This window comes from Lutjanus erythropterus, chromosome 17 (genome assembly GCF_056507025.1).
Source record: "Lutjanus erythropterus isolate fLutEry1 chromosome 17, fLutEry1.hap2, whole genome shotgun sequence".
Lineage (NCBI taxonomy): Eukaryota > Metazoa > Chordata > Actinopteri > Lutjaniformes > Lutjanidae > Lutjanus > Lutjanus erythropterus.
The window spans coordinates 23,826,797-23,848,261 of record NC_139333.1 but is presented as its reverse complement, the minus strand read 5'-3'; the positions used below and the strand labels follow the sequence as shown (position 1 = coordinate 23,848,261).

Sequence of the window (21,465 nt, the reverse complement as noted above, 5' to 3'; positions counted from 1 at the left end):
TGTTTTGGGAAGTTGTTAGGAGGTGGTAAAAATATTATAAAATATAACATTACACAACATTACACTCAGCTAATCTGAGTATTGCTTTTATAATGAAATACATTTTTAATTCATGGTTTGCCGTGTTCTTTATCAGTTTATATATCTAGACATGGCATTTCATGATGTGTTTTTGTATGTTTGGGTTCTTGGGAGACCAAATTTCTTTCTTAAGCTAAAAATGTCTGAGAATATTAAACAAATCCTCCCTTCTAAAGCTCACTAATTAACATGTTAGACATAATTCTGAGGCATGTCTGTTGTCAAAAATACAATAAATGTCTGTAGTTAAGTATGTTAACTAACCATAACAGCAGCTTCTTTAGGTGCTCGGACTAAATCATTCTATAAGTTAAGTTATACTTGTGACTTATGAATGATACTTTTCATTTGTAAGACAAAGAACCTGTTATAAAGTGAAACAGCCTAATCGATCAGTTATTTGGTTCATAAAATAAAAAAAAAAAGAAAAAGAAAATGGTGAAAAATGCTGATCAAAGCCCAGGCAGGTTCACTGTCATACAGGAGTAAAGAATCCAGAAAATATTTTAACTTAAGAAGCTAAAATCAGAATAAAAAAAAAAAAAAATGACTCAACATGATTCAGCGATTATCAAAACAGTTGCCGGAAAATTTAGTAGTTGATTAGTAATCAATAAATCCATTAATTATTGCAGCTGTGACCTTTTTCATGGCGGCCGTATTAACATAAAGTTGAAGGGTAAGTCCAGGTGTTACTAATGAGACTAATTAACTTTAATTAGTATTTTTGGTAACAACTGGGGAAAAAGGTCTATCACATATATTGATTGCAATCTGATTATTTCAGGTGATTTTTTTCCTCACTTATTGTATTTAATTGAAATATTTTCACCTCACAGTTTGTGTTCTTTTATAGGAGGTGATTCTGCATTATTCAGATGTTTTAAATATATAAAATATGACAATATCAGTGATATTTCAGACAGCAGACAGCACCTTTTCTATGTAGGACATTTACGTAACAAACCCAACCCTCTGTGCTAGATATCAATCTTCTCATCTGTCTGTGGGTAAAAAAAAATCCCAAAATGTCAGTGTTCATTTAAAGCTTACAAAAACCAATCAAATGAAAAAAAAAAAAAAAGCGTCACACCAGGCAGCTCGCGTTACACACTTGCAGCTTTGCCGACAAGTCAGAGAAACAGCTTTTTCTGTGTTTCTCACTTTTCTCTGCCCCTGTAAGTGTGCGCCGTTTTTCATGGTCTGTAAAGACCGCTACATCCTCATACAATCATTTCCTGGATCCCACAGGAGGAGAAAGAAACAGATGGGGAATGAAACAGTGCTGCTTGTCTGTACTCACTTCCACAGAGGCGAGCGTGTGTGTGTGTGTGTGTGTGTGTGTGTGTGTGTGTGTGTGTGTGTGTGTGTGTGTGTGTGTGTGTACACATACGTGTGTGATGGGTGTGTGTGTGAAGGTGGGAGGGGGGGGTCTTAAGCATGCAGCACTCTGCCTTTGTGTGTTTGTTTATTTTTTCAGACAGTGTTTACAAGAATAAGCCCCAAGGCATAAAGTGCCATTTTTCATGCAGCAGTGTGTGTGCGTGCATGTGTGTATGTGCGTGTGTCTGTGTGAGAGAGAAAGAACCACGAGGGACTGAGGGATGGCCAACCTGTGCGTAGGTTGTGTTGTATTCTACAGCTTCCAGAAGGAATGAAAGAGGAAGTAATTGGCCATCACAGGAAGCATTTTCATCATTGTTGCAGTCACCCTGAGAAGAACCTCTCCAAGGCTTCTCCGACTGGATTTTACTATTACTGAGCGTACAGGGTATGGGCATAGTTCATCCGTCCTTTTCCGTCTTTGTCGCCCAGTCAATGCTACATCTGTCACATCTCAGAAATTGCCTGCAAGTACACCGTCACAGTAGAGGGTTACTTATACTAACCACTCCTGGAATAGACCGCTAAGGAGCCACCTGAAGCTTCCCTTTACCTACTGACTACATTACGCTACACGGTAAATGAACTTACCATTAGGATCTGAAAGCTGAAATCTAAGATTTGAATGCCTGTATCAAGACCTCTGCGTTCAGATTGTCTACAGTGTGATGTATGCAGTGTTTCAAAACCTAAAACTTTTGAACAGTGTCACGCAGAGAATCAACACACTCCTCTCTTTCAGATTTGCATGCTGGGATTTCAAGCAGGGAGAAAAAAAAAAAAGAAGGAATCTCTGAGAAAAAGAACCCCACGAGCAGCCCGAAACAACCCAAAGCGGGAGCTAATGGAGGGTCAACCAATCCTGTGCACTCCAGGAAACGTTAAAGGGATAGTTTGGATTATTTTGAAGTGCGGTGCATAAGTTACTTTTCGATAGTAAGTGTTTTTCCTACAGTAGAAGTCAGCTGGCATGACCCAAGTTTGGAGAAGCATTGATGAGATGAGTTTAGCCACTTTAAAGATGGTTCATGAATATTTTCACTGCTTTGCTTTGCAGTCGGACAGCCTTGTGACATTATATAAGGCAAATATCGCTCTCTCTAAACCAACCAAAATCCATTGGCAAAATCAGTAATTTTACCTCCCAGAACACAAGTGTTCCTGCTCTCCCGCTGCCTCTATCTGTTAGCTATTTTGTGTTACTGTGTGGCTCTGGTGAATCCAAACTAGCGTTTAAAAACACCAAAGTCACATGATGGCACAGACAAAACTAACCGATCGAGGTAGCGGTGGACCAGCAATTCCCACGTTCATTGAGGTAAAATGACAGATATCACACATGAAGTTTGGTTAGTTGGGGAAGAGTGATATTTGGCTAATGTAACTGTGGTTTCCTGTCAGGAAAATGCTGTCTGTCAACAAGGTAAAGCAGTGAAAATATTCTAAATATAGTGTATACACCAAACTGTAGGTAATAGACTGACTGTTGATAACTGCCTCATAAAACCCAACTTCAAATAATCCTAACTATCCCTTTAATTATTTTGAACTACTATGTTTTAGTCAGGACTCACATCTTTGAACAAAAAAAAAAAATCAACGTTACACTACATTTAGTTTGACTGTAATATTTGTTTATGAGCTGCATGCATCATGCAAAATAAACTTTGGATGACTCATGGTTAGGTGGCCGTTTGTTTCCATTAGTCACCCTAACTGCTGCGGCTCCACCAGCCCCAGAATAAACCAAGACTGTCAAAACACTCATTAACTCCTTCATCTTAAGTAGCCCACACACTGAGTATAAATATTTGAAAGACCAAGCTGGAAGCTACAATATGGCCATATAAATAAATGCCATAGTAGTCAGTCAGTGAAATCACTGGAGCGTGTTACCGATGTCATCAAATCTTTTACAAAGGTTGCCACATATAAAAATATGTTACATTCTATGAAAAGAGTGCGTCAAAATGGTTTGAAATTGCTTTTACGGTGTTGAACAACATTAAACCATTAAAATTACGGTGCGGGGATTTATATTTTTATGAAACCCCGACCACCGCGAGGATTCAATGACAGACAATGGTAAAATTAGCCTTTTAAGCGGGCTTATTTCATGTACACTCGAGCCGGGGAGGTAGGCAGCCTGGTTGGCGGTGATACACAGCAGCTCCAGAGTTCTGTCATTTTATGAGAGGTTTAAAGACTTCTGCCAGGAAGGAAAGAAGATTTAGAGACAGTGGTGGTGCTGGCCAATCCGCTGGGCTGTCTGCACTTCTTTGGTCACTGGCGTATATATTGTCTTCTAAAATGGCATTAAAAAAGTAGGAGCCCATTCCGCCAGACAGTTGAGCTGTTTGAAAAACAGCCACACAAATTTAAGCTATAGTTCTGAGTAAAAGGACTCTGGCAGCTGTGCCTCCAAATCTCTCGCCTCTGTTAACTGTCACATAATGGCTGCAGTGATGTACGGCATCCCTCGCCTTGTACTCAACCATTACCTACTGCTCTACAGTAACAACAAGCCCCCGTCTCCTTAATATGCCACTCTCCTTATACGCTCCTAGAAATAAAGGTTCCACCTAGAACCTTATGGGGTTCTTTGGCTTACCTTATTCCAGGTTACTGATGGAACCATTTAAAAAGGTTCTACAAGGGGTTATACTTAAAACTGTCCTGTTTTTCCTTAACATCCAACGAGAGGTTTGACAGAGAACCCTTCTATAGTGCAGTGGTTCCACCCTTCGGGGAGTTCTAGCAGGAATCTTTCCACCTTCTATCATAAATCCACTCACAGGGTTACACCGAGAACACTTTTGTATTCCAATGGTTTCATCTAGAACCCATCCAGGGGGTTCTACCGTGAACCCTTTGAACATTACAAGGGTTTCATCTAGAACCCTCTGAGGAGGTACTACCAAGAATCCTTTTATACCCCAAAGGTTTCAACTAGAACGCATCCAGACGTTCTTCTGAGAACCATTTTATATCCCAAAGTTTCCATTCAGAATGCCCTATGAGAGGTTCTACAGAGAACCCTTCTATGGTGTCATGACTCCACCCAGAACCCTCTAAGGCAGCTCTATCCAGAACCTTTCCACCGTCTAACAAGAACCCACCCAGGGGGTTCTACTGAGAACCCTTCTGTACCCTAAAGGTTTCATCTAGAACTGGCCCAGGAGGTTCTACTGAGAACCTCTTTACATTCCAAAGGTTTTATCTAGAACCTACTTGGGGGGTTCTATGGAGAGCCCTTTTATATTTCCATGGTATCATCTAGAACCCACCCAGGAGGATATAAGAAAGCTTTTTTTTGTTGAACTTTCTCTTTTAACCTCTTTCTGAGGACAATGAGTAGAGAACCATATTGTATTTAACAGATGAGGCAAAAAAAAATGTTTTAACAACACTTCAACAATCCTTAAACTGTTTTTTTTTTCAAAAGGGGTTCTTCACATGGAAATGGTTCTTTATGGAACCTTTGGTCATACAATGAAGGCCTGAAGAGCCCTTTCCTTAAAAAAAGGTTATTCAGATGCAAACTGGTTTTGGGTAGAACCTCAGCCATACAGGAAGAACCATGTTGGAACATTTATTTCTAAGGGTGCTGAGTGAAATATGGCAGGTCTTCTTTACAGGCCCCTCACTTATTCCACACAGCACAACTCTGCCTGCAGGTGAAACCTTAACAGTCCATAAACACAATATACAGACGGAGAAAATGAAGGGTGAGGCAAAATAAGAGATGGGGGGGTGGAGGGAAAACTGCCCCCTTGAACACAGCAATTAATCAATTAGCTGGAGCGAATCAATACTCCCCGCCCAGCTTGGCAGGCTGACAGCACTCAGGTGTAATTAAAATTGTAACTATTGACAAATCAAGATGGATGGAGCACTTCCTGCCTGTTCTGCTCGGCTCCAAGAGAGTGATTATCTTTGTGTGACTAATACACATGGAGGACAGAAATGTGAAGGTGTACATGTTTGTGTGAGCGGATCTCGTAGCGTCCGCTAATGGGTGCAAGGCGCTTCCAAGGCTACCTGAATGTGCTCGAGTTGAGGTCAAGCAAAAGTGATGCCGCGGGTCAACGACCTGCGTCTAAACATCCATCTCACTCCGTCACCTTCCATTACCACCGGGTCATTCTCATTAAGTGGACTGTTAAGAGCGGTAAGTGACTTGGTCATGTGTGAAGTGCATCCAAGCAAACGATAATCAAGATGTTAATCTAACAAATCTACATTTGGTAACTGCTCGAGTGTAAAGCGTAAAGAACCTGTGCCTTTCTTTCACCAGGGGTGATGTTCTTCCACCTCTCAGAGTCATACACTCTTACAAAGAAAAGTGCTGACTAGAACCATAAAGGGCTCTTCAGCTTTCCCCCATGAAAGAACCCTTTTTGGTTTCTGTTCAGAGAGTTCTACCAAGAATGCAACATCCTTTCTCTGTGGGTTCTATCCAGACCTGTTCCACCTTCTAAGGATGCTAACCAGAAGACACCCAGGAGGTTCTACTGAGACTCTTTTTAAATTCCAAAGGTTTTATTTAGAACAAACTCAGGGGGTTCTACTGGGAGCCTTTTAATATGCCAAAGGATTTATCTAGAACCCGCAAAGGGGGTTCTACTGGGAACCTTTTTGTAATCCAAGGGTTTTATCTAGAATCTACCAAAGGGGTTATATTTCAAAGTTGTTTGGTTTTTGTTTTTTATCTAGAAACAACCCAGGGGTTTTACTGAAAACCTTTTTATATTCCAAAGAATTATTATTTATTTAATAATAATAATAATAATAATAATAATAATAATAATAATAATATTAAAAAAAGTTTTGTCGGAAGCAAATGGTTTTGGGTAGAAGCTCAGCTCTTCAGGAAGAACCCTTAATTCTAAGAGTGTAGATTAAGTTGGAATCTCTCTTAGCAGGAGGATACCAAAGGGGAACATGACAGTTGTCAGTCGTGTTAAATATGTTTAACACTTGTTAAAGTCATGAAAAAAGTATTTGAAAAGCCGTCATTTAATTAGCAATGCTTCTATCGCTTTCCTTCTTTCCTTCCCTAGTCTCTCCCTCTGTCTCACATAAGAAAACGTTTGTGAAGTACATCTGCTGACAAAAAAACTAAAAAATCATTTGAATACTGCCTGGTGTTTACATGATGTTTGGCAGGAGTCAAAAGGAACTCTTCAAAAACAGTATCATAGGCGTCCATGATCAATGCAAAAATACCAGCAGAGAACAGTCTTTTTTCAGAGATGTGTGCTATTGAGGGAACCATGCCTTAAATCTCTCGAGACTGGCCCTTGAGCGTCAAACAAGGACCAAAAAAAAAAAAAAAAGGAAAATGAGAGCATGTTTCAGAGATTCAAATGAGAGCAGCTTTCAAAGCAGCACCAGGGAGCAGTCATTTATTGTATTGTTAAAAGAGGAGGAAATATTGGCCTCACACAGTTGATGCACTAAAAAGACATCTCATTATTACAGTCTCCCGTTTGTAGCTCTCAATCAGTGCAAAGTTCATTCTTTGGCTAATTATACAAAGACACAGAATATCTAACAACTGCAGAGAAAGAGATGTATCATTTAGTATATCTTCCTTTAAAAGCTCCAGAAAAGAAAGCCAGTAATTGCCAGTCATATGAAAAATTCAAACAGTGCCTCGTGTGCTGTCTACTCCACTGACAAGTGCAAAAATGGGGCTGGAAAATTGAGAGATCCACCTAGAATTCTCCTCACAGTATTCAACATATCAGACTCTGATGCCTAGTCTCCTCCATTATGGCGAACACTCCAGTTCCGACTTAACTGTCACGCCGCGTTTCATTTAATGTTCCATGTGTTTCCGCCGCAACTAACATCCTCCTGGACTTCCTCTCTCTCAATCTTCAGTCTATCTGCTGTTTGTCTTGTGAACACTATCCGGTTCAAGCGGTTGTGAGACCTTACTGTGAGCCGTTCGGTTTTGTTGCAGCCAAAAAACAAGATGCGTTTAAGGTTGGAACAAGTCTGAGGCAGAGTGGTATCCAAGTAGCCACAGTTCATTTTTGATTTCCAAGGGGTGCGTCTCAACACCAGTGGATAGACCTACAACCATCAGGATAACAAAACTGGACCTACGACGAGGGTTGTTTAAATAGCGTGTGCCTAAAATCTGTGAGTGCACTGATCCGATAGCAACGAAACATGTGACATAGCCCTGAGCAACACGTGAGTTGGGGCAGTGCTTGGTCCGGTTTCAACGGTTGGTTTCGAACGTTCTCAAATTACAGCTAAATAGTACACTAAAAAGTGACAATGCAGTAGCAGAATCTTGGTTCATATTTGATCAACGCTGCATAGTTTTATCTGAGGTTCTTGAGCATGGTTTCTTGCGCTCTGGTTGCGCTTTGGTTTGAAGCTCCTCTGTCACTCATTGTATCAAACCCGTCCCATCTTAAATAAATCCTTGTGATTGGCCCAACCAGATCCAGGGCAGATGGAAATTTCTCTGAACTGTAGGGCAGCTGGTTCCCAGACTTTCCTGAGAGTTTTTCCACATATTTTGATTTAATATTGCATACATTTACAACAGTCACAGATCTCTCCAACCAAACATAACTTATATAATAATCGGTAAACCTCAACTAAAATCAGTTGTGCCATTTGTGTACTTCCGTATCAACACAACAACAGCCTGAGAATAATTCCAGGACTCCTGTGCATGATCACAAATGCATCTCAGATCTTTTGCTTCGGATAGGTGTTGTCATCAAATGCAGCCAATTGATAAAAAAAAGAGTGTGTAAACAAGACGGCTGGCAGATAAAAGGTATGGGATGCTGAGGTGTAAAGGATTTCAGCAAACATCACATTTGATGCGACTGCCTTACCTGGGGGATTAGAGAGAGAGGCTCATGTATCGAAATGTTAAGGCGCCGCCGCACATAAATATATTCAAATGTCATTAGACGATTAAATCTAAAACACAGCCTCTGAAAATAGAAAGCCCATTCAAACCCAAATGAATAAACAGACTCATTCCTTCTATAATGTGTGAGTAATAGCTCATAACAGCTAGGTTATCCCCTGAATGCATCTGGAAGCTGGAAGTAGAGAAAGTCTCATGTTCTAATAGTTCTCTTCATTCCGCGTTATTATTATGTAAAGCATAAAAATGTGTTCTCTCATCAAATCAAAGCACCCCACAAATCAAAGTTAAGGCAATTACAATCTTATTCCAGCCTTTCAAATGGCAACAGCTGTTTCCCTTGGTCAAAATTGCAGCGTAATTGCACACGGTAGCATATGGTTATGGCTGATTAATCCAACTGGGGGTGAAGGCCCCATTATTCCTGCATGGGATGGGTAAAATCGGCAGCGGATCCAAGGGCTGGATAGATGGGTAATGGGATGGCGAAAAAGGGAATGGGCCTTTGATGAGATGTCTGTTAAAGATGGCGTGATTGTCAGAATCGATCAGGCCCTCCACTATTCCTATCTAAGCCATTAAATTGATTTGCTTGTCATCCGGCTTCTTCAAGAGAGAATCATGCCAGTGGTACCAAACTGTGGAGAAAAGAGGAGCGGTTTAGCCTGATCTATTTTAATTCACAAAGTATATGGCTCTGGGCATTTTCAAGTTAATACCCCCTCATGAACTCCGTGAACTAGAGTTGCAGGGTTTTTCCCCCCCCCACATCTTTTTGTTCATCCAGCACTGCAGGGAGATTGTTATAGCCCCAGGGGAGCCCAGTGTGTGGCAGCATGTCAGGGACATGATGAAAGCTAACTGGCCGGTGGGCTTGGACTGGCCACTTGTACACAGACACACACCCACTTATGCATACAAAATCACACACCACCTGCAGACACACATACTCACACACGACACCTCCCCCAGAGAACAGCAATTACAGGGTTCAGGGGTGGTTTCCCAACCCTCGAGCCAATCTCAGAGCATTTCTATTATAAACACACAAGGATCCGCATGAGTGAGTCGGGTTTGGGGCCCTCCTGAAGCTAGTGTCACTCCACGGTCCACGCTCATTTCCATCCAGCCAGACGAGGGATGATGCTGGTAAACAAGCCTTGACTCTGGCTCCCCCCTGCCTGTCGCTGCATGCATAATGGCCCTCTTAAAGAGCAAGGGAAAAGTTCAAGTCCATAATCGCATCCCTAGCTCTGGCTTATTATTTTTCAGAGGTCATTTTGGAGCCCACTTTGAAGGACGTGCAGGAACAGATCGCGCCCCTCCGCTAAGTGCCGTGCAGCTGGATCTGATGTGTGGTATAAAAAGTGCAGAGGGCCTCCAGGTGCTAATTTGGGAGCGCAGAACTGTGGGTTGGCTTGGCTCAGCAGATACAGAAACACGGGATACGCTTTCACCACGGTGATATTAAAACGAGGTGGAATGCCCTACTGTAAATCCTTCAATCCATTCTTAGTACAGAACCTTGTTCAGGCCAAAGCTTTATTGTTGCAACACACATGCAATGCTGTAGTAGATCGAAAGCAGCAGGAGCTTCAAAAGAAAAACACTTTGGAGCTCTAAAAAGCTCAGCACAATACACATGTAAGCTATCAGTGTTCTCCTTACTGTTCTTCAAAGGATAAATACTACCACCTGTAAATAAAAGGGGCACAAACATACAAGCTTAGCCTTTGCAAATACAGTCATTCTAACCAAATGTTAGAACTACACTCTTAGAAATAACAGCACTAACTAGACCTATACAGGGTTCTTCAGCCTGTCCCCCGTAAGAGAGCCCTTTTTGGTTCCACCTTCAGCTCAACATAAAGGCTTACCATCTGTGAAAGGCTCCACACAGCACCCTCTATGAGAGGTTCTACAGAGACCCCTTCTATGATATAGTGGTTCCACCCAGAGCCCTCTCCTGGGGTTTTATCCAGAACCTTTCCACCTTTAAGGGTGCCAACAAGAACCCACTCAGGAAGTTGTAACAAGAACTCTGTCATATTCAAAGAGTTTCATCTCAAAACCATGCAGGGGGTTCTACCAAGAACTCCCATGGTGGGTTCTAAATATATTCCAAGGAAGTTATACCAAAAAAACCTTTTATATCGCAAGGGTGTCATCTAGAACCCACCCAGGTGGATTTGAAACATGGAAAAACTTTTGAATATGTTAGGATCTTTAAACACGATGCCTTCAACAATCCTTAGCTTCCAAAAAGGGTTCTTGAGGTGGAAAGGATGCTTAACAGAACGCTTAGTCTTAACAAAGAACCATTGATGAACCCTCGCTTCAAAAAAGAAAGTTCTTCAGTAGCATATCTGAGGAGCTGGTTAAGCCCTAGCTCCTCGGGAAGAACCATTTGGGAACCCTTAGTTATATAAGTGCACTGTACATGACGTTAAACATGCATTCACAAACACAAGCCACAGATAGAGCAATAATTCCTCAGCGAGTAATCCAGCTTGCCAAAATGCACAGCAGAATGATCAAAGGAGCTGTTTAAGACCACGTCAAAGAAAAAGACAATCAACAATACTGGTATAATCCACTTTTGTCAGAGCCCAAATTAGGAAATATAGCTCAACAATGATAATCATCCCATCACTGCTAAAGCAAAAAGAGAGAAAAGTGGTCCCTCTGTCAGTTTTTACCGAGAAGAACTTCAACAGGTCATTTCGCACTGACCCATGTCCATCTGACTGTATGGCGAGAATCCCCAGCTGGCCCGAGTGCCCTCTTTTCCCAGTCCGCACAGTACAGAACCCCAATTAATAACCATGCAAAGACAAATCGGACAGCCCTGGCAAACACAAACCAGACTCTTTTGTGCCGTGTTCCAGACAGCGGGCAAGATGGCAGGGGCTTTAAAAGAAACTATTTGTGAGTAAGCCGGCTACATCTTTGCTTCGGCCCAACACTTCTTGTTCCGGTCAAGCTGTCTGGGCTGCACAGTGCTTAGACGAGAGAGAAAACGTAGTACAATCCTAAGTCTTTTCCTTTTCAATCCAATAGTCATTTTTCGGGCGAGAGTTACATAACTGGTGTTTCAAAGAGCAGGACTGGCTGAAATTTTAGGATTAAAGTTCTTAGAATGTACTGAGTGAGATGAGAGAGAAAAATGAAAAGTGGCTGGCATGCCAATGAGGGAATTTGGAGGAAAATGCGGTTACTGAGAAGATAGCTGTGAAATGGCAATGATTACACCACACCATTGTCACCTAGAAGCACCCTCTGAGGAGCGAGCCGTAGCCGGTGGCACCAATTTTATGTCAACTCGACCCAGTTAGGCTGACCTTATCTTGGCTGGCTACATTAAAGTATTTAAACCGGAGTGGATTTTTTAAATTCCAGAGCCACCAAATCCAAAGTCCTTCCAAAAATAAATTGCTTATCATAAAACAGTAGGTAGTAGTAGTAGTAGTAACATAGGGAATGTCTATTATGCTTGTCTGTATCAATACATGATTAGGTTGCAAAAAGATACAGTTTCATTGATACCAATGGCCTTATCGATTCTGCTTATTGGGACGGTTCTTTATCGATTCACTTCTAAATTCCTGACCACTTTTCTGTGTAAAGAATCAGGCCAACGTGAGTTTTCAGCACCAGCACAACCGTTTCATCATCTCTGAATGCAGTCTGAACACAGTGTGAAGACAGATTAGAAAAATGTCTCTCTGTCATGACTCCTTCTTGCTGCAAGTTTCCAGCCGTGTAGACATGAGAATAATGTCACTGTTTTTGCAAAGCGCAACTGACAAAAAAAACAAAAAAAAAACATGCGGGCATAAACAAAAGGAAATGATCAGATCTGAGGCACATGATTCCGAATGATCAGACAACTTGGCGGAGGTGGGGGACTCAAGTCTCGTGACTTAAGTCGGATTTAAGTCACCAATTTGAGGAGTTGAGACTTGCTTAATTAAAACTGATAGAAGACTCAACTTTGACTTGATTTGTGACTTTACTTAGATTTGAGACAACAGATTTTACAGATTTGTAAAATAATTGCATTTTTCCAGGCAGGTCAGCAGATGCCAACACACAAGGCTGCTATCATGGAGGGGCTTTAGTCCAAAAATAATAAAATTTGGATTCATGGCTTATGTTGTCGATGACACAATCAGAAAAGGACAGTGGTGTGCTGTATCATATGAGAGGAAGCTTAGACTTATGTGTTATTTGGTCAAGAATGGTGTAATCCTCCTGCAGAATTGGGCAACAGGTGGGCTACAACCTGAACAAGTTGCCAGTTCATCACAGGGCTGACATATAGAGACAGACAACCATTTACATATGCACATCCACACTTATAGGCAATTTAGATTTATCAATTAACCTATTGTACTGCATGTCCTTGATGTTTGGAAGGAAGCTGGAGTACCCGGAGAGAACTCATGCAGACATAAGAAGAACATGCCAACTCCACACAGAAAGGCCCTGCCCAAGCCCCAAACTCCCCAGCGCTGTGAGGCAACAGTGCTAACCACTGCACCACAGTGTCGCCCCGCCACAACAGCTACACTCAACTCAACTCAACTTTTCATGACTGTGGCCATGACGCGTATTTTAACTGATTTAAATGTGAAAACTGGGGCGGATCATCAAAGTCTCATAGTACTTGCCTCATGACTCGCTTGACCTGAACAATGACTTGACCTGCTTGATTGCCACTAGAAATGTGTATGTGCACATATTTGATCGACATCCTCACCGTCTTGCCGGATGATGTCACACTTAGTTGCAGCAAAAGTTTAACTGTTTTTTTTTTTTGTTTTTTTTTATGATGGAGCCTTCAGACTGGCCTCACCCAAATCAATGAGAGGGCACAAGTGTGGCCATCAGTCTGGATAAACCTTACTCTCAGGCCCTGAGCCATGAAACCCTGTGCATACACCACTCATTCAAGAAGTATCAAAGGGAAGTTTGTGTATTTGCCTGTTTACATTTGCAATGAGCGCAAGCCAGGTAGCTTTGATTACAGCATAATTTATGCAAGCATTTTGACAAAGTGCCTTTTTGATACCTTAAACTGAGATTATCCAATACACTCAGGCAGCTTGGATTGTATCATGCTGCATACCAACTGAAGGAAAATCAGCCTGAGTTTGACAGGATGTCGTATATTAAACCTTGATAAAGCTCGAGACAAAGATGCCTGACACATATTCACACGTCTCTATATTTCCGTCTCTTCCCTCCTCACACATTTACATGGCTGCACAAAAGCAGGCGTCTTCACGCAGTGAAAATGAGGACACAGCAGGCCCCGACAGAAGTGGTTGAAGCTCTAAAGTTGCAATGATGACACTTTCTTGTCATATATATTCATATTAATAATGAACAAAGCAGTCTTTTATGCAAATACAAATGACACTTCTATCCATGCACACAAGTTCTTTTCTGGGGTTTTTCTGGAGGTATTTCAACAAAGCTGTCAGAATAATAATAGAAAGTAACTATAGTAATAACAAGTAGACTGTGTTGACGATTATGAGCATTCATTCCTGTTATGGTTCTGTGAGAGGCAGGTCTGTATATCCTGGAGAACGAGTGCAAAAAGTGCTGTGCCATGGCCTTCAATAGATGATAAGTTCATTGACGGGGTCAGATTCGTTCAAATCATCCTGAGGCTTCGCCTTTGGCCAAAGCCATACTAAACAGAGAATACATAGTAGCACTGCGGTGAAAGAGCATACATAAGGAATGTGTGAGTTAACACAGTACTTGTGCATCTAAATAAGAATGCTACTAAAGATCTGTCAATGTGTCATTATTCTCCTCTTGCTTCTCCTTCTCCTCCTCGTCACATCATGATGCCCTTGTCAAGTGACAGTTCTTGTGGTTTAATATGTGTTCGCTCTAATTAAAGTAACATTAATTTATATTACCTGCAAATAAGGTTACAGCTGACTCACACAAGTGCCAAACAGATGAAAAGCACACTAAATTTTCTTTCCTTACACTTCATTTTTACCAGGGAACAGTGTGTGTCGTTGGTTGAATCGACAATCCCTCGTTTGTCACCCAAATTTAATCTTTATCAAACAGGTGCGCATCCTGAACGGGCCCCCAACTGGCTCAAGGAAAGTGACAAGTGGGGAGTCCACGCACGAGTTTTACTGATACGGTTCATGCATATCACAAGACAAACCGAGAAACAATAATGTACGCTGGTTGTCAGCCGTACAGGGCTCAATAATAAGGCTTGCCCACTTTCCCAGGGCATGTAAAGCGCCCAACCAGGCAAGTGGCAAAAAAGAGCAAAAAATACTATACTGAAACCATTTTGATAAGCCATTAATCAATAATGTTTGTTTTCAGCCTCTCAAATATGGAGATTATCTGCTTTTCTTCATTTATTTTCATATTAAACTGAATATTTTGGGGGTTTAGCCTGACAAAACAAGACAAATGACAACATTTGAAGACATCACCTTGGACTTGGGCATTTTTCACTATTTTCTGACATTTTGCAGATGTTGCAGCCCTAGATTAACAATGGCAATTAACTTAGGTCTTTGTCATTATTTCACAAATGCTAATAAATAACACAAATTTGTGCAGGAGCAAGTAAAAATTGACTTCAGGCAAGCAGAGCAGTAGGCGAGGGGGCACATGGGCCATGTCTTTATAGCTCAAGGGCCCAGCTGGGCTGAATCAGCTGATGACCCTCCCACACTATTCTGTTCAGTGTTTTAATATGTAATAAGCCATTATCATGCCATTATACTCTAATTGTATTTCCCAGAGGGTGTGTAGAAATTTAAGAACACTGAGCCCCACTTACAAACCCCAACCTCTTCAATTGACTGGTATTTGGCCCGGATCAATAAAAAAAACAGCCTCACTCACAAGAGCTCTGGAAGTGCTTTCTAGAGAGGAAAAACAAAAGGCCTTTCAGTTACATCTCTCTCGCAGACTTTCCCCTACCAAAGGCCTTGGGTGGGAAGTTTTGTTCTATTGAACGAAACACAGTAAAACTCTAGACATCCCTCCGAGAAATCTATCACTGGACTTTGACCATGAATTTTCTCGCCAGCTCTGAATACTAAAAGTGATATGTTGTGACCTTTTGCCAAAGCACTGGCTGCATGGATCTGGGACAACCTCACTTTTTTTTTTTTTTTTTTTGCAAATCATTTCACAGGGCACAGCTGCTGCAAGGAAACATAGAGATCCCCAGTCTGTCAATTAAGATGTGCGACAAATCAGGGCATTTGCAGTCTGGAGACACACTCTCAAGCCCACTGTCTCCACGTATCACTCACACTACAAGCTCTATCACTTCTTTTTCTGTGGCTTACCTCACTTCAGCTTTGGCTAAACCAATCATATCAGTTTCACATAACCCTAAAAAGAACACTAGTGCCTGCTGCCTAATAAAAGAGTGAGTCATATCTAAGATCAAAGGTGGCTTTGATCAATAACCTTGATTTGTGCTTCAGACATCTGCCGTCTGTATTACGCCTCCTTGGGATTGGAGATTTGCTTCTCAAGTTCTCAAGTGTTCGCAAACACAACATGCCTACACATACGCAAACGCAACATCTTGACGGCACAAGTGTCTGACCATTTAGTGAAAGAAAGGAGCTGAATCAAGGAAACAAAAGATGAATGCACTGGAATCACAAGCGTCCAATATTGCGACATTCAACTGCAGCTTGCACATCTTCGTCTGAAAGCCATTGACTAGGTCACTGAAAATTTCCACAGCCGGTCCATGATTATGTGCCCTATTTTGTCGCCTGTGATAAGAATGCATCCAATTTTACTTCCTTCTGAAGCAGTCAAGAGGTGCTCCCAAACTGCATGCATTTCATTCCAGCCATACAATTTCAATCCAATCTCATAACAGATTTAAAATGGAGATGACATCCTTGACTTCTATTACTGTGTCAAGGTCCATGTCGAATACAGTAAGTTAAAAACAGGCCATCACTCTAAACACTTTGTGCATCCTCACCAGACAACGGCATGAAATAGCCGATTCCTACACCAGAGTATCTCGGCAGCACCCCCCCCACACACACACACCCTGTCATATCCATCCTTGCGGATGTTAATCTGAGCGCCACGCCTCTGACAGAATGAAGTCCTCAACTCGCTCTAAAGCTCCTAAAGTCGAGCTGTAGCCAGTCAGGCTAATCTGCAGACGTTGAGTGATGCAGAAGTATGTATGCCAGACATGACATTCCAATAGAGTCCTCCCCCGCTGCCTCGAGCTCCAAAATAGACGTGTTAGAAATGACAAAACCAGCAGGCGAGCCCAGCATTGTCTCCGCGTGACCTCAGTCAATGAATGGAAGTGAACAGTGGGACAAGCCAGACAGCTCCTATAACTGTCACTTTGAACAAAATATCCAGGGTGAGTTGAGAGGATGGCCTGTTTTTTTTTTCCATGGTTTAAGGAAAAACCGAGTGCGCTTATGTGTCAGCTACCAAAAATAGGGTCTTTAAGCATTAGATGGCCTTCATTTGAACTGCTGAATGCTTCACCATTTTATGCTCAACAAAAATATAAATGCAACACTTTTGTTTGTTGAAGTCACACATCTAAGACTTAACCTATGCACACAAAAGGATTATTTCTCTTAGATTTTGTTCAAATTGGTGTTCTTGTGGCATATATAGATCCTGATTATAGAACAGGATGTGCTTTGGACAGGTCACAATAAAAGACCATTCTAAAATGAGCAGTTTTATCTTGGAAAAAGACATTTATTAGGCACTGAACTCTGGCTTCACATTGAGCCACATAAACCAAATTTTGCTCCCAGGAGGGCAAAGTTCTGACCTGTCCTGCTCAGCTCTGATTGGCTCCCCAACCCTAACCCTGATATTCTTACCCTGGCCCTGAACAATCATGCATCATGCCCAAACCTAGACAACCCATCCAACGAAGGCAATGAGTACTTATCAGTCAGAAAGAGGATAGTACGGGTCATGATTTGGGAAAAAACAATATCTGTAGCCTACTGTGTGCATAGAATAACTTGCACTCAGACTTGTGAAAATTGAATATTGAAAAAAAAGTGTTGCATTTATATTTTTGAGTAGATATGAACATCAAAACTATCAGATCAAGGTCGAAATTTCTAGCCATTAGTCAGTAGTGAAGTATATTTATTAACAGTGAAATATCTCGCAGCAATGATGAATAACAGTATACAAAATACAAGATCTAAAGATTATCCCGCTCTGCTCAGCAAGCCTTAAAGCAAGACGTCATAGCACTTTGCTCTGATGAAGGCCGTTCTCCCGTTGTTAAACAGCCGTTTCAGTGGACTGGTCATTAAAATGTGGCAAGCAGTGGCTGACATGTCCATCCAGAGGCATGCTACTCGCCTCATCATGTTCTTTAATCATCGCATGGAAAGAGAGCAGCCCACACTGGGGTCACTTTCAATGAGCCGCTCTGCGAACGGTCTGAAGAGAGTCCAATTAAATCCCACGTTTTTTTTGACCCAGGAGCGACTACGTAATGAAATCTTAGGGCCGTTGCTGGATGGACTGAGCAGAAACAGAGTGAGAGTGACTGGCAGTCTTCTTCCAAGTCACATGCATGACATACTGCTTTATGCACCCATGCACATCCCAAAAAAGAAAAAAAAAAACAAAAAAAAAACAGGCAAGGCCTTCTCCCCAGGGCACTGCTGTAAATAATGTGTTCTTATTTAACTTGCTCGGTTAAATAAGCATTAAGAGGGAAAGCAGGAGAGGACTGGGGATGAAAATCCAGAATCAGATATGGACAGCAGGCAGAGATACAGTTATAGAGAGAGAGGAAGCAACAACGGCAGGATTCTTAATCCCTGGGACACAGAAGTTATCAATCTCCTGTAAATGTCAGGCACTAGGATATGCCCTCATGAATGATGGATATCTGCCTTGTTTGTTTTTTTCATCTTCTCTACATTGTATTATTGAGTGAGCGCCACCGAGGGCTTAGAGTCTATCTAGAGAGGTAATACTCCCTCCTTACAGTGGCGGCAATACCTGCATCCCAATTACCTGAGTGGAGAGGAAGCAGCAGAGGGAAGCGAAGAAAAAGAGTGCTTTTTTTTTGTCATATGTCACCCAGAGACATACAATACGTAGATCACTGCAATACATCATCACCACCATACTGTATCTGGCAAGTCCAGCAGATCCGGTAACGCATGTTAATGGGGGATCTGCCAATTTTAGGATAAAAGCCACCATGACGTTTGTATTTCTCAACCAATTTCAATGAGTCATCGTTTCAAGGTTTCATGGTCCAAATTGAGTAGGATTTTTTTTTTCCTAACTCACTCCACGTGACTCATGAACCCTTGACCATGAAAACGACTCATTAAAATCATCTGGGAACAACATTTTAGTGCTTTTTACCAAGAAAAAAAAATTCCCCTGTTTACTTGTATGTGTTTACAGGCCAGTCTTTCTCTGTCCAATATGGCGGCAATGTTGATGTATGATCCAAAGGCCAATGCAGCGTCTACGTATTAGAGCCAGACTGATCGATCAATATCGAAAGTGCATTAACTGTGAAAAAGGTTGAATATTGTTCAAAAAGTTTAGATACTGCTACCAGTGCCGATACCTTGGCTCCAATGCCGGTTCCTGAACACAACTCTTTTCGATACCAAATCCACTTTGAAATTAAATTACATAACACATTAGGCGACAATTACTCACTTTAATTAAAAGAAGAGCATGGTGGTAAATAAACAGAACAACGATTCCCATCTCTGGGGATGGGGCCCTGTTTTTCCTGCACGTCTCTACGATGTATACCGTTAGAAAAAACACATCACCAGCATTGTTAGAGCTTGGTACAAGTGTATTCTGTGCTTAATGACGCTGACAAGATTGACTCCTTTGATATCAACGAGTCATTTTTAGATACTCAATAGTATTGGAGCAAGTTGAGTGGTGCCATAAAGGTTTGAACCCCAGCCCTAATATGTCTAAATTAGAGGTTTTCAAACTTCTAAAGGTCAAAGAAACACTAAAGAGTTTGACTTTACGCCCCCTGTGAGGGGTGCAAAAGCTTTAAGATTACAGAGGAGACGATAACCTCCGATCAAGATCGTTATTCTTCAATTATTTCCCATTGCTTTTACTTCAATTGTGAGTGGGGAAGCAATTAAGCTATAGTTGGCTGAGGACCCCCTGGAGGACCCTCAAGGACCCATGGTGGCAACCACAGGCTCCACTCTGCTCTAAACGTACAGCAAGAAATACTGTAATCAAAGTGAAAGTTATGTGCTTTGAACATGGCTTCAACAGACGTTTATGTCCCTCAGCAACTGGATTTTTCTTTTACAAAAACAAACTGTCAATACTGATAACATAATTTTTTACAGCCTGCTATGTAAATATCACATAAAAACTAACACCCAAGGGGGATACAATAAAAAGAAGGAAGGCCTGGGGTTACAGTAGACTCTGCCGGGCACCGGAGACGCACTTCAAGTCTCCACAGGAATATTACAGAGATCTGGTGGGATTATTGTACTCCATGAAAAAAAAGGAAAATAATAATAATAATTTAAGGGGGAAAAAAACACAGTCACTAGCTCTGGTCCTTGCAAAACTGCCACACTTGGCTGTTGCTCCCCTGGTGCTGAGGGGAAGCCGCATAATTCTCTGAGAACCAATTAATTTTCAACATTTACTGCTCGCATTAATCGCTGCATATCAATATGTGTCTGTTTATTTGCGAGTTGCAAGTTTAATTCCATGAGGGAGAGGGATGATTAATTAATTAGTACTTATTAATCTGATGAACATTTTTAACAGCTGGGCTTCTAATGACATATTCATGCATACGGCGCGTTCAGGCTAGAAAATTCATTTTAGAAACACTGTAACAGCTGGAAAGAAAATACTGTCTCTTGATAATTTAAGAAAACTGCCTCGCACGCATCACATCCATACGACAGACACCTTCAGCCGCGTGAGAACTTAATAAAGTTCAGATTTAGGTGAAGTTCAGGGCATGTGTGGGTAAAAAAAAAAGTGTTGGCGAGATGTTTAATCAAGAAGATAACAGCAGAGGCGCTGCCAACGTGTGAGTGTGTCACTACTAGCCTGCAATTAAGACAGTGTGTGTGTCAGTGATGTGTCGACTAATGAGAAAATTACATGCTACGTGCAAAAAAGGCAAAGAATACTGAACACATCACGGATCCGATATCTCCTGAGCTGAAACAAACATCAAACATAAGCAGGGGAGCCACAGACTCTAATGGGCCTGTCTGGTGGTTAATCGTGTCCTTCTTACCTTGAGCTTGTGTGGAGTGCATGAGTAAGGAAAAACATAAAATCCATGTGGCGCGCCACATCGATCCGCTCCAGGAGTCCTCCAACATGGTCCCAAACCGGGCAGAGTGGACAACAAGTGCCCGGCGAGCTGGAAACGCGCTACTGTTGTGCGCGTGTGTGTGTGTGTGTGTGTGTGTCCGAGACCCGGCGTGGTTCTCCCGTCTGCCTGCTGATACACACAGGCGGGTCTCTCCGTCTGGGGAACCTGCGGCCACTCGAAGCCGGGCAGAGCGCACCGAGCCGGGAGCGCAAAAAAAAAAAAAAAAAACCGAGCCGCTGCTGCAGCCTCGACCGGAGAAATTCGCAAAATTGTTCAACAGTTCAAATTGGCTCCAGCTCCACAGATAGGATAGGATGGAGTGATATTTTTCCCGAGTGCCGAAGCAGTCTGAGTTCTTTCTTTGAAGTGTTGGATGCAACTCAGTCAGATGAATCCAGGTTAAATCCAAATACAGTCCAGTCCTCGCTGCACCTGTGAGAAGCTACTTTTTCTCGCGTCCTGGAGACGCCGTTTTCTCCTTTCCCTGCCTCTTACTTCAAACTTCACCCTCCGCGACCGACAGTTTTTTTTTCCAAATCAGCGGACAGACTTTTATTCGTATCCTCCCCGCAGCGCGCTGTCAAGGTCGGCAATTCAGTTTGACAGGAGCACTGAGGAGAAGTTGAGCAGCTCGGAGAGCGGAGAATGAGGGCGGCGGGGGGAGAAACTTGCACGTAGTCACACTGCCACGGTC

At 42.0% G+C, this 21,465-nt stretch overlaps 1 protein-coding gene across 1 annotated transcript in view; it reads right to left on the bottom strand.

The window, feature by feature from the left end:
- The window catches only part of sdk2b (sidekick cell adhesion molecule 2b), a 372,724-nt gene extending 351,553 nt beyond the window's left edge, over positions 1-21,171 (bottom strand). The window contains exon 1 of the mRNA XM_084740321.1: positions 20,691-21,171. Coding sequence (XP_084596447.1) covers positions 20,691-20,778 — 88 coding nt within the window. The 5' untranslated portion in view covers positions 20,779-21,171. The remainder of the gene's footprint in view (positions 1-20,690) is intronic.
- Between the last annotated feature and the right edge of the window lie 294 nt (positions 21,172-21,465).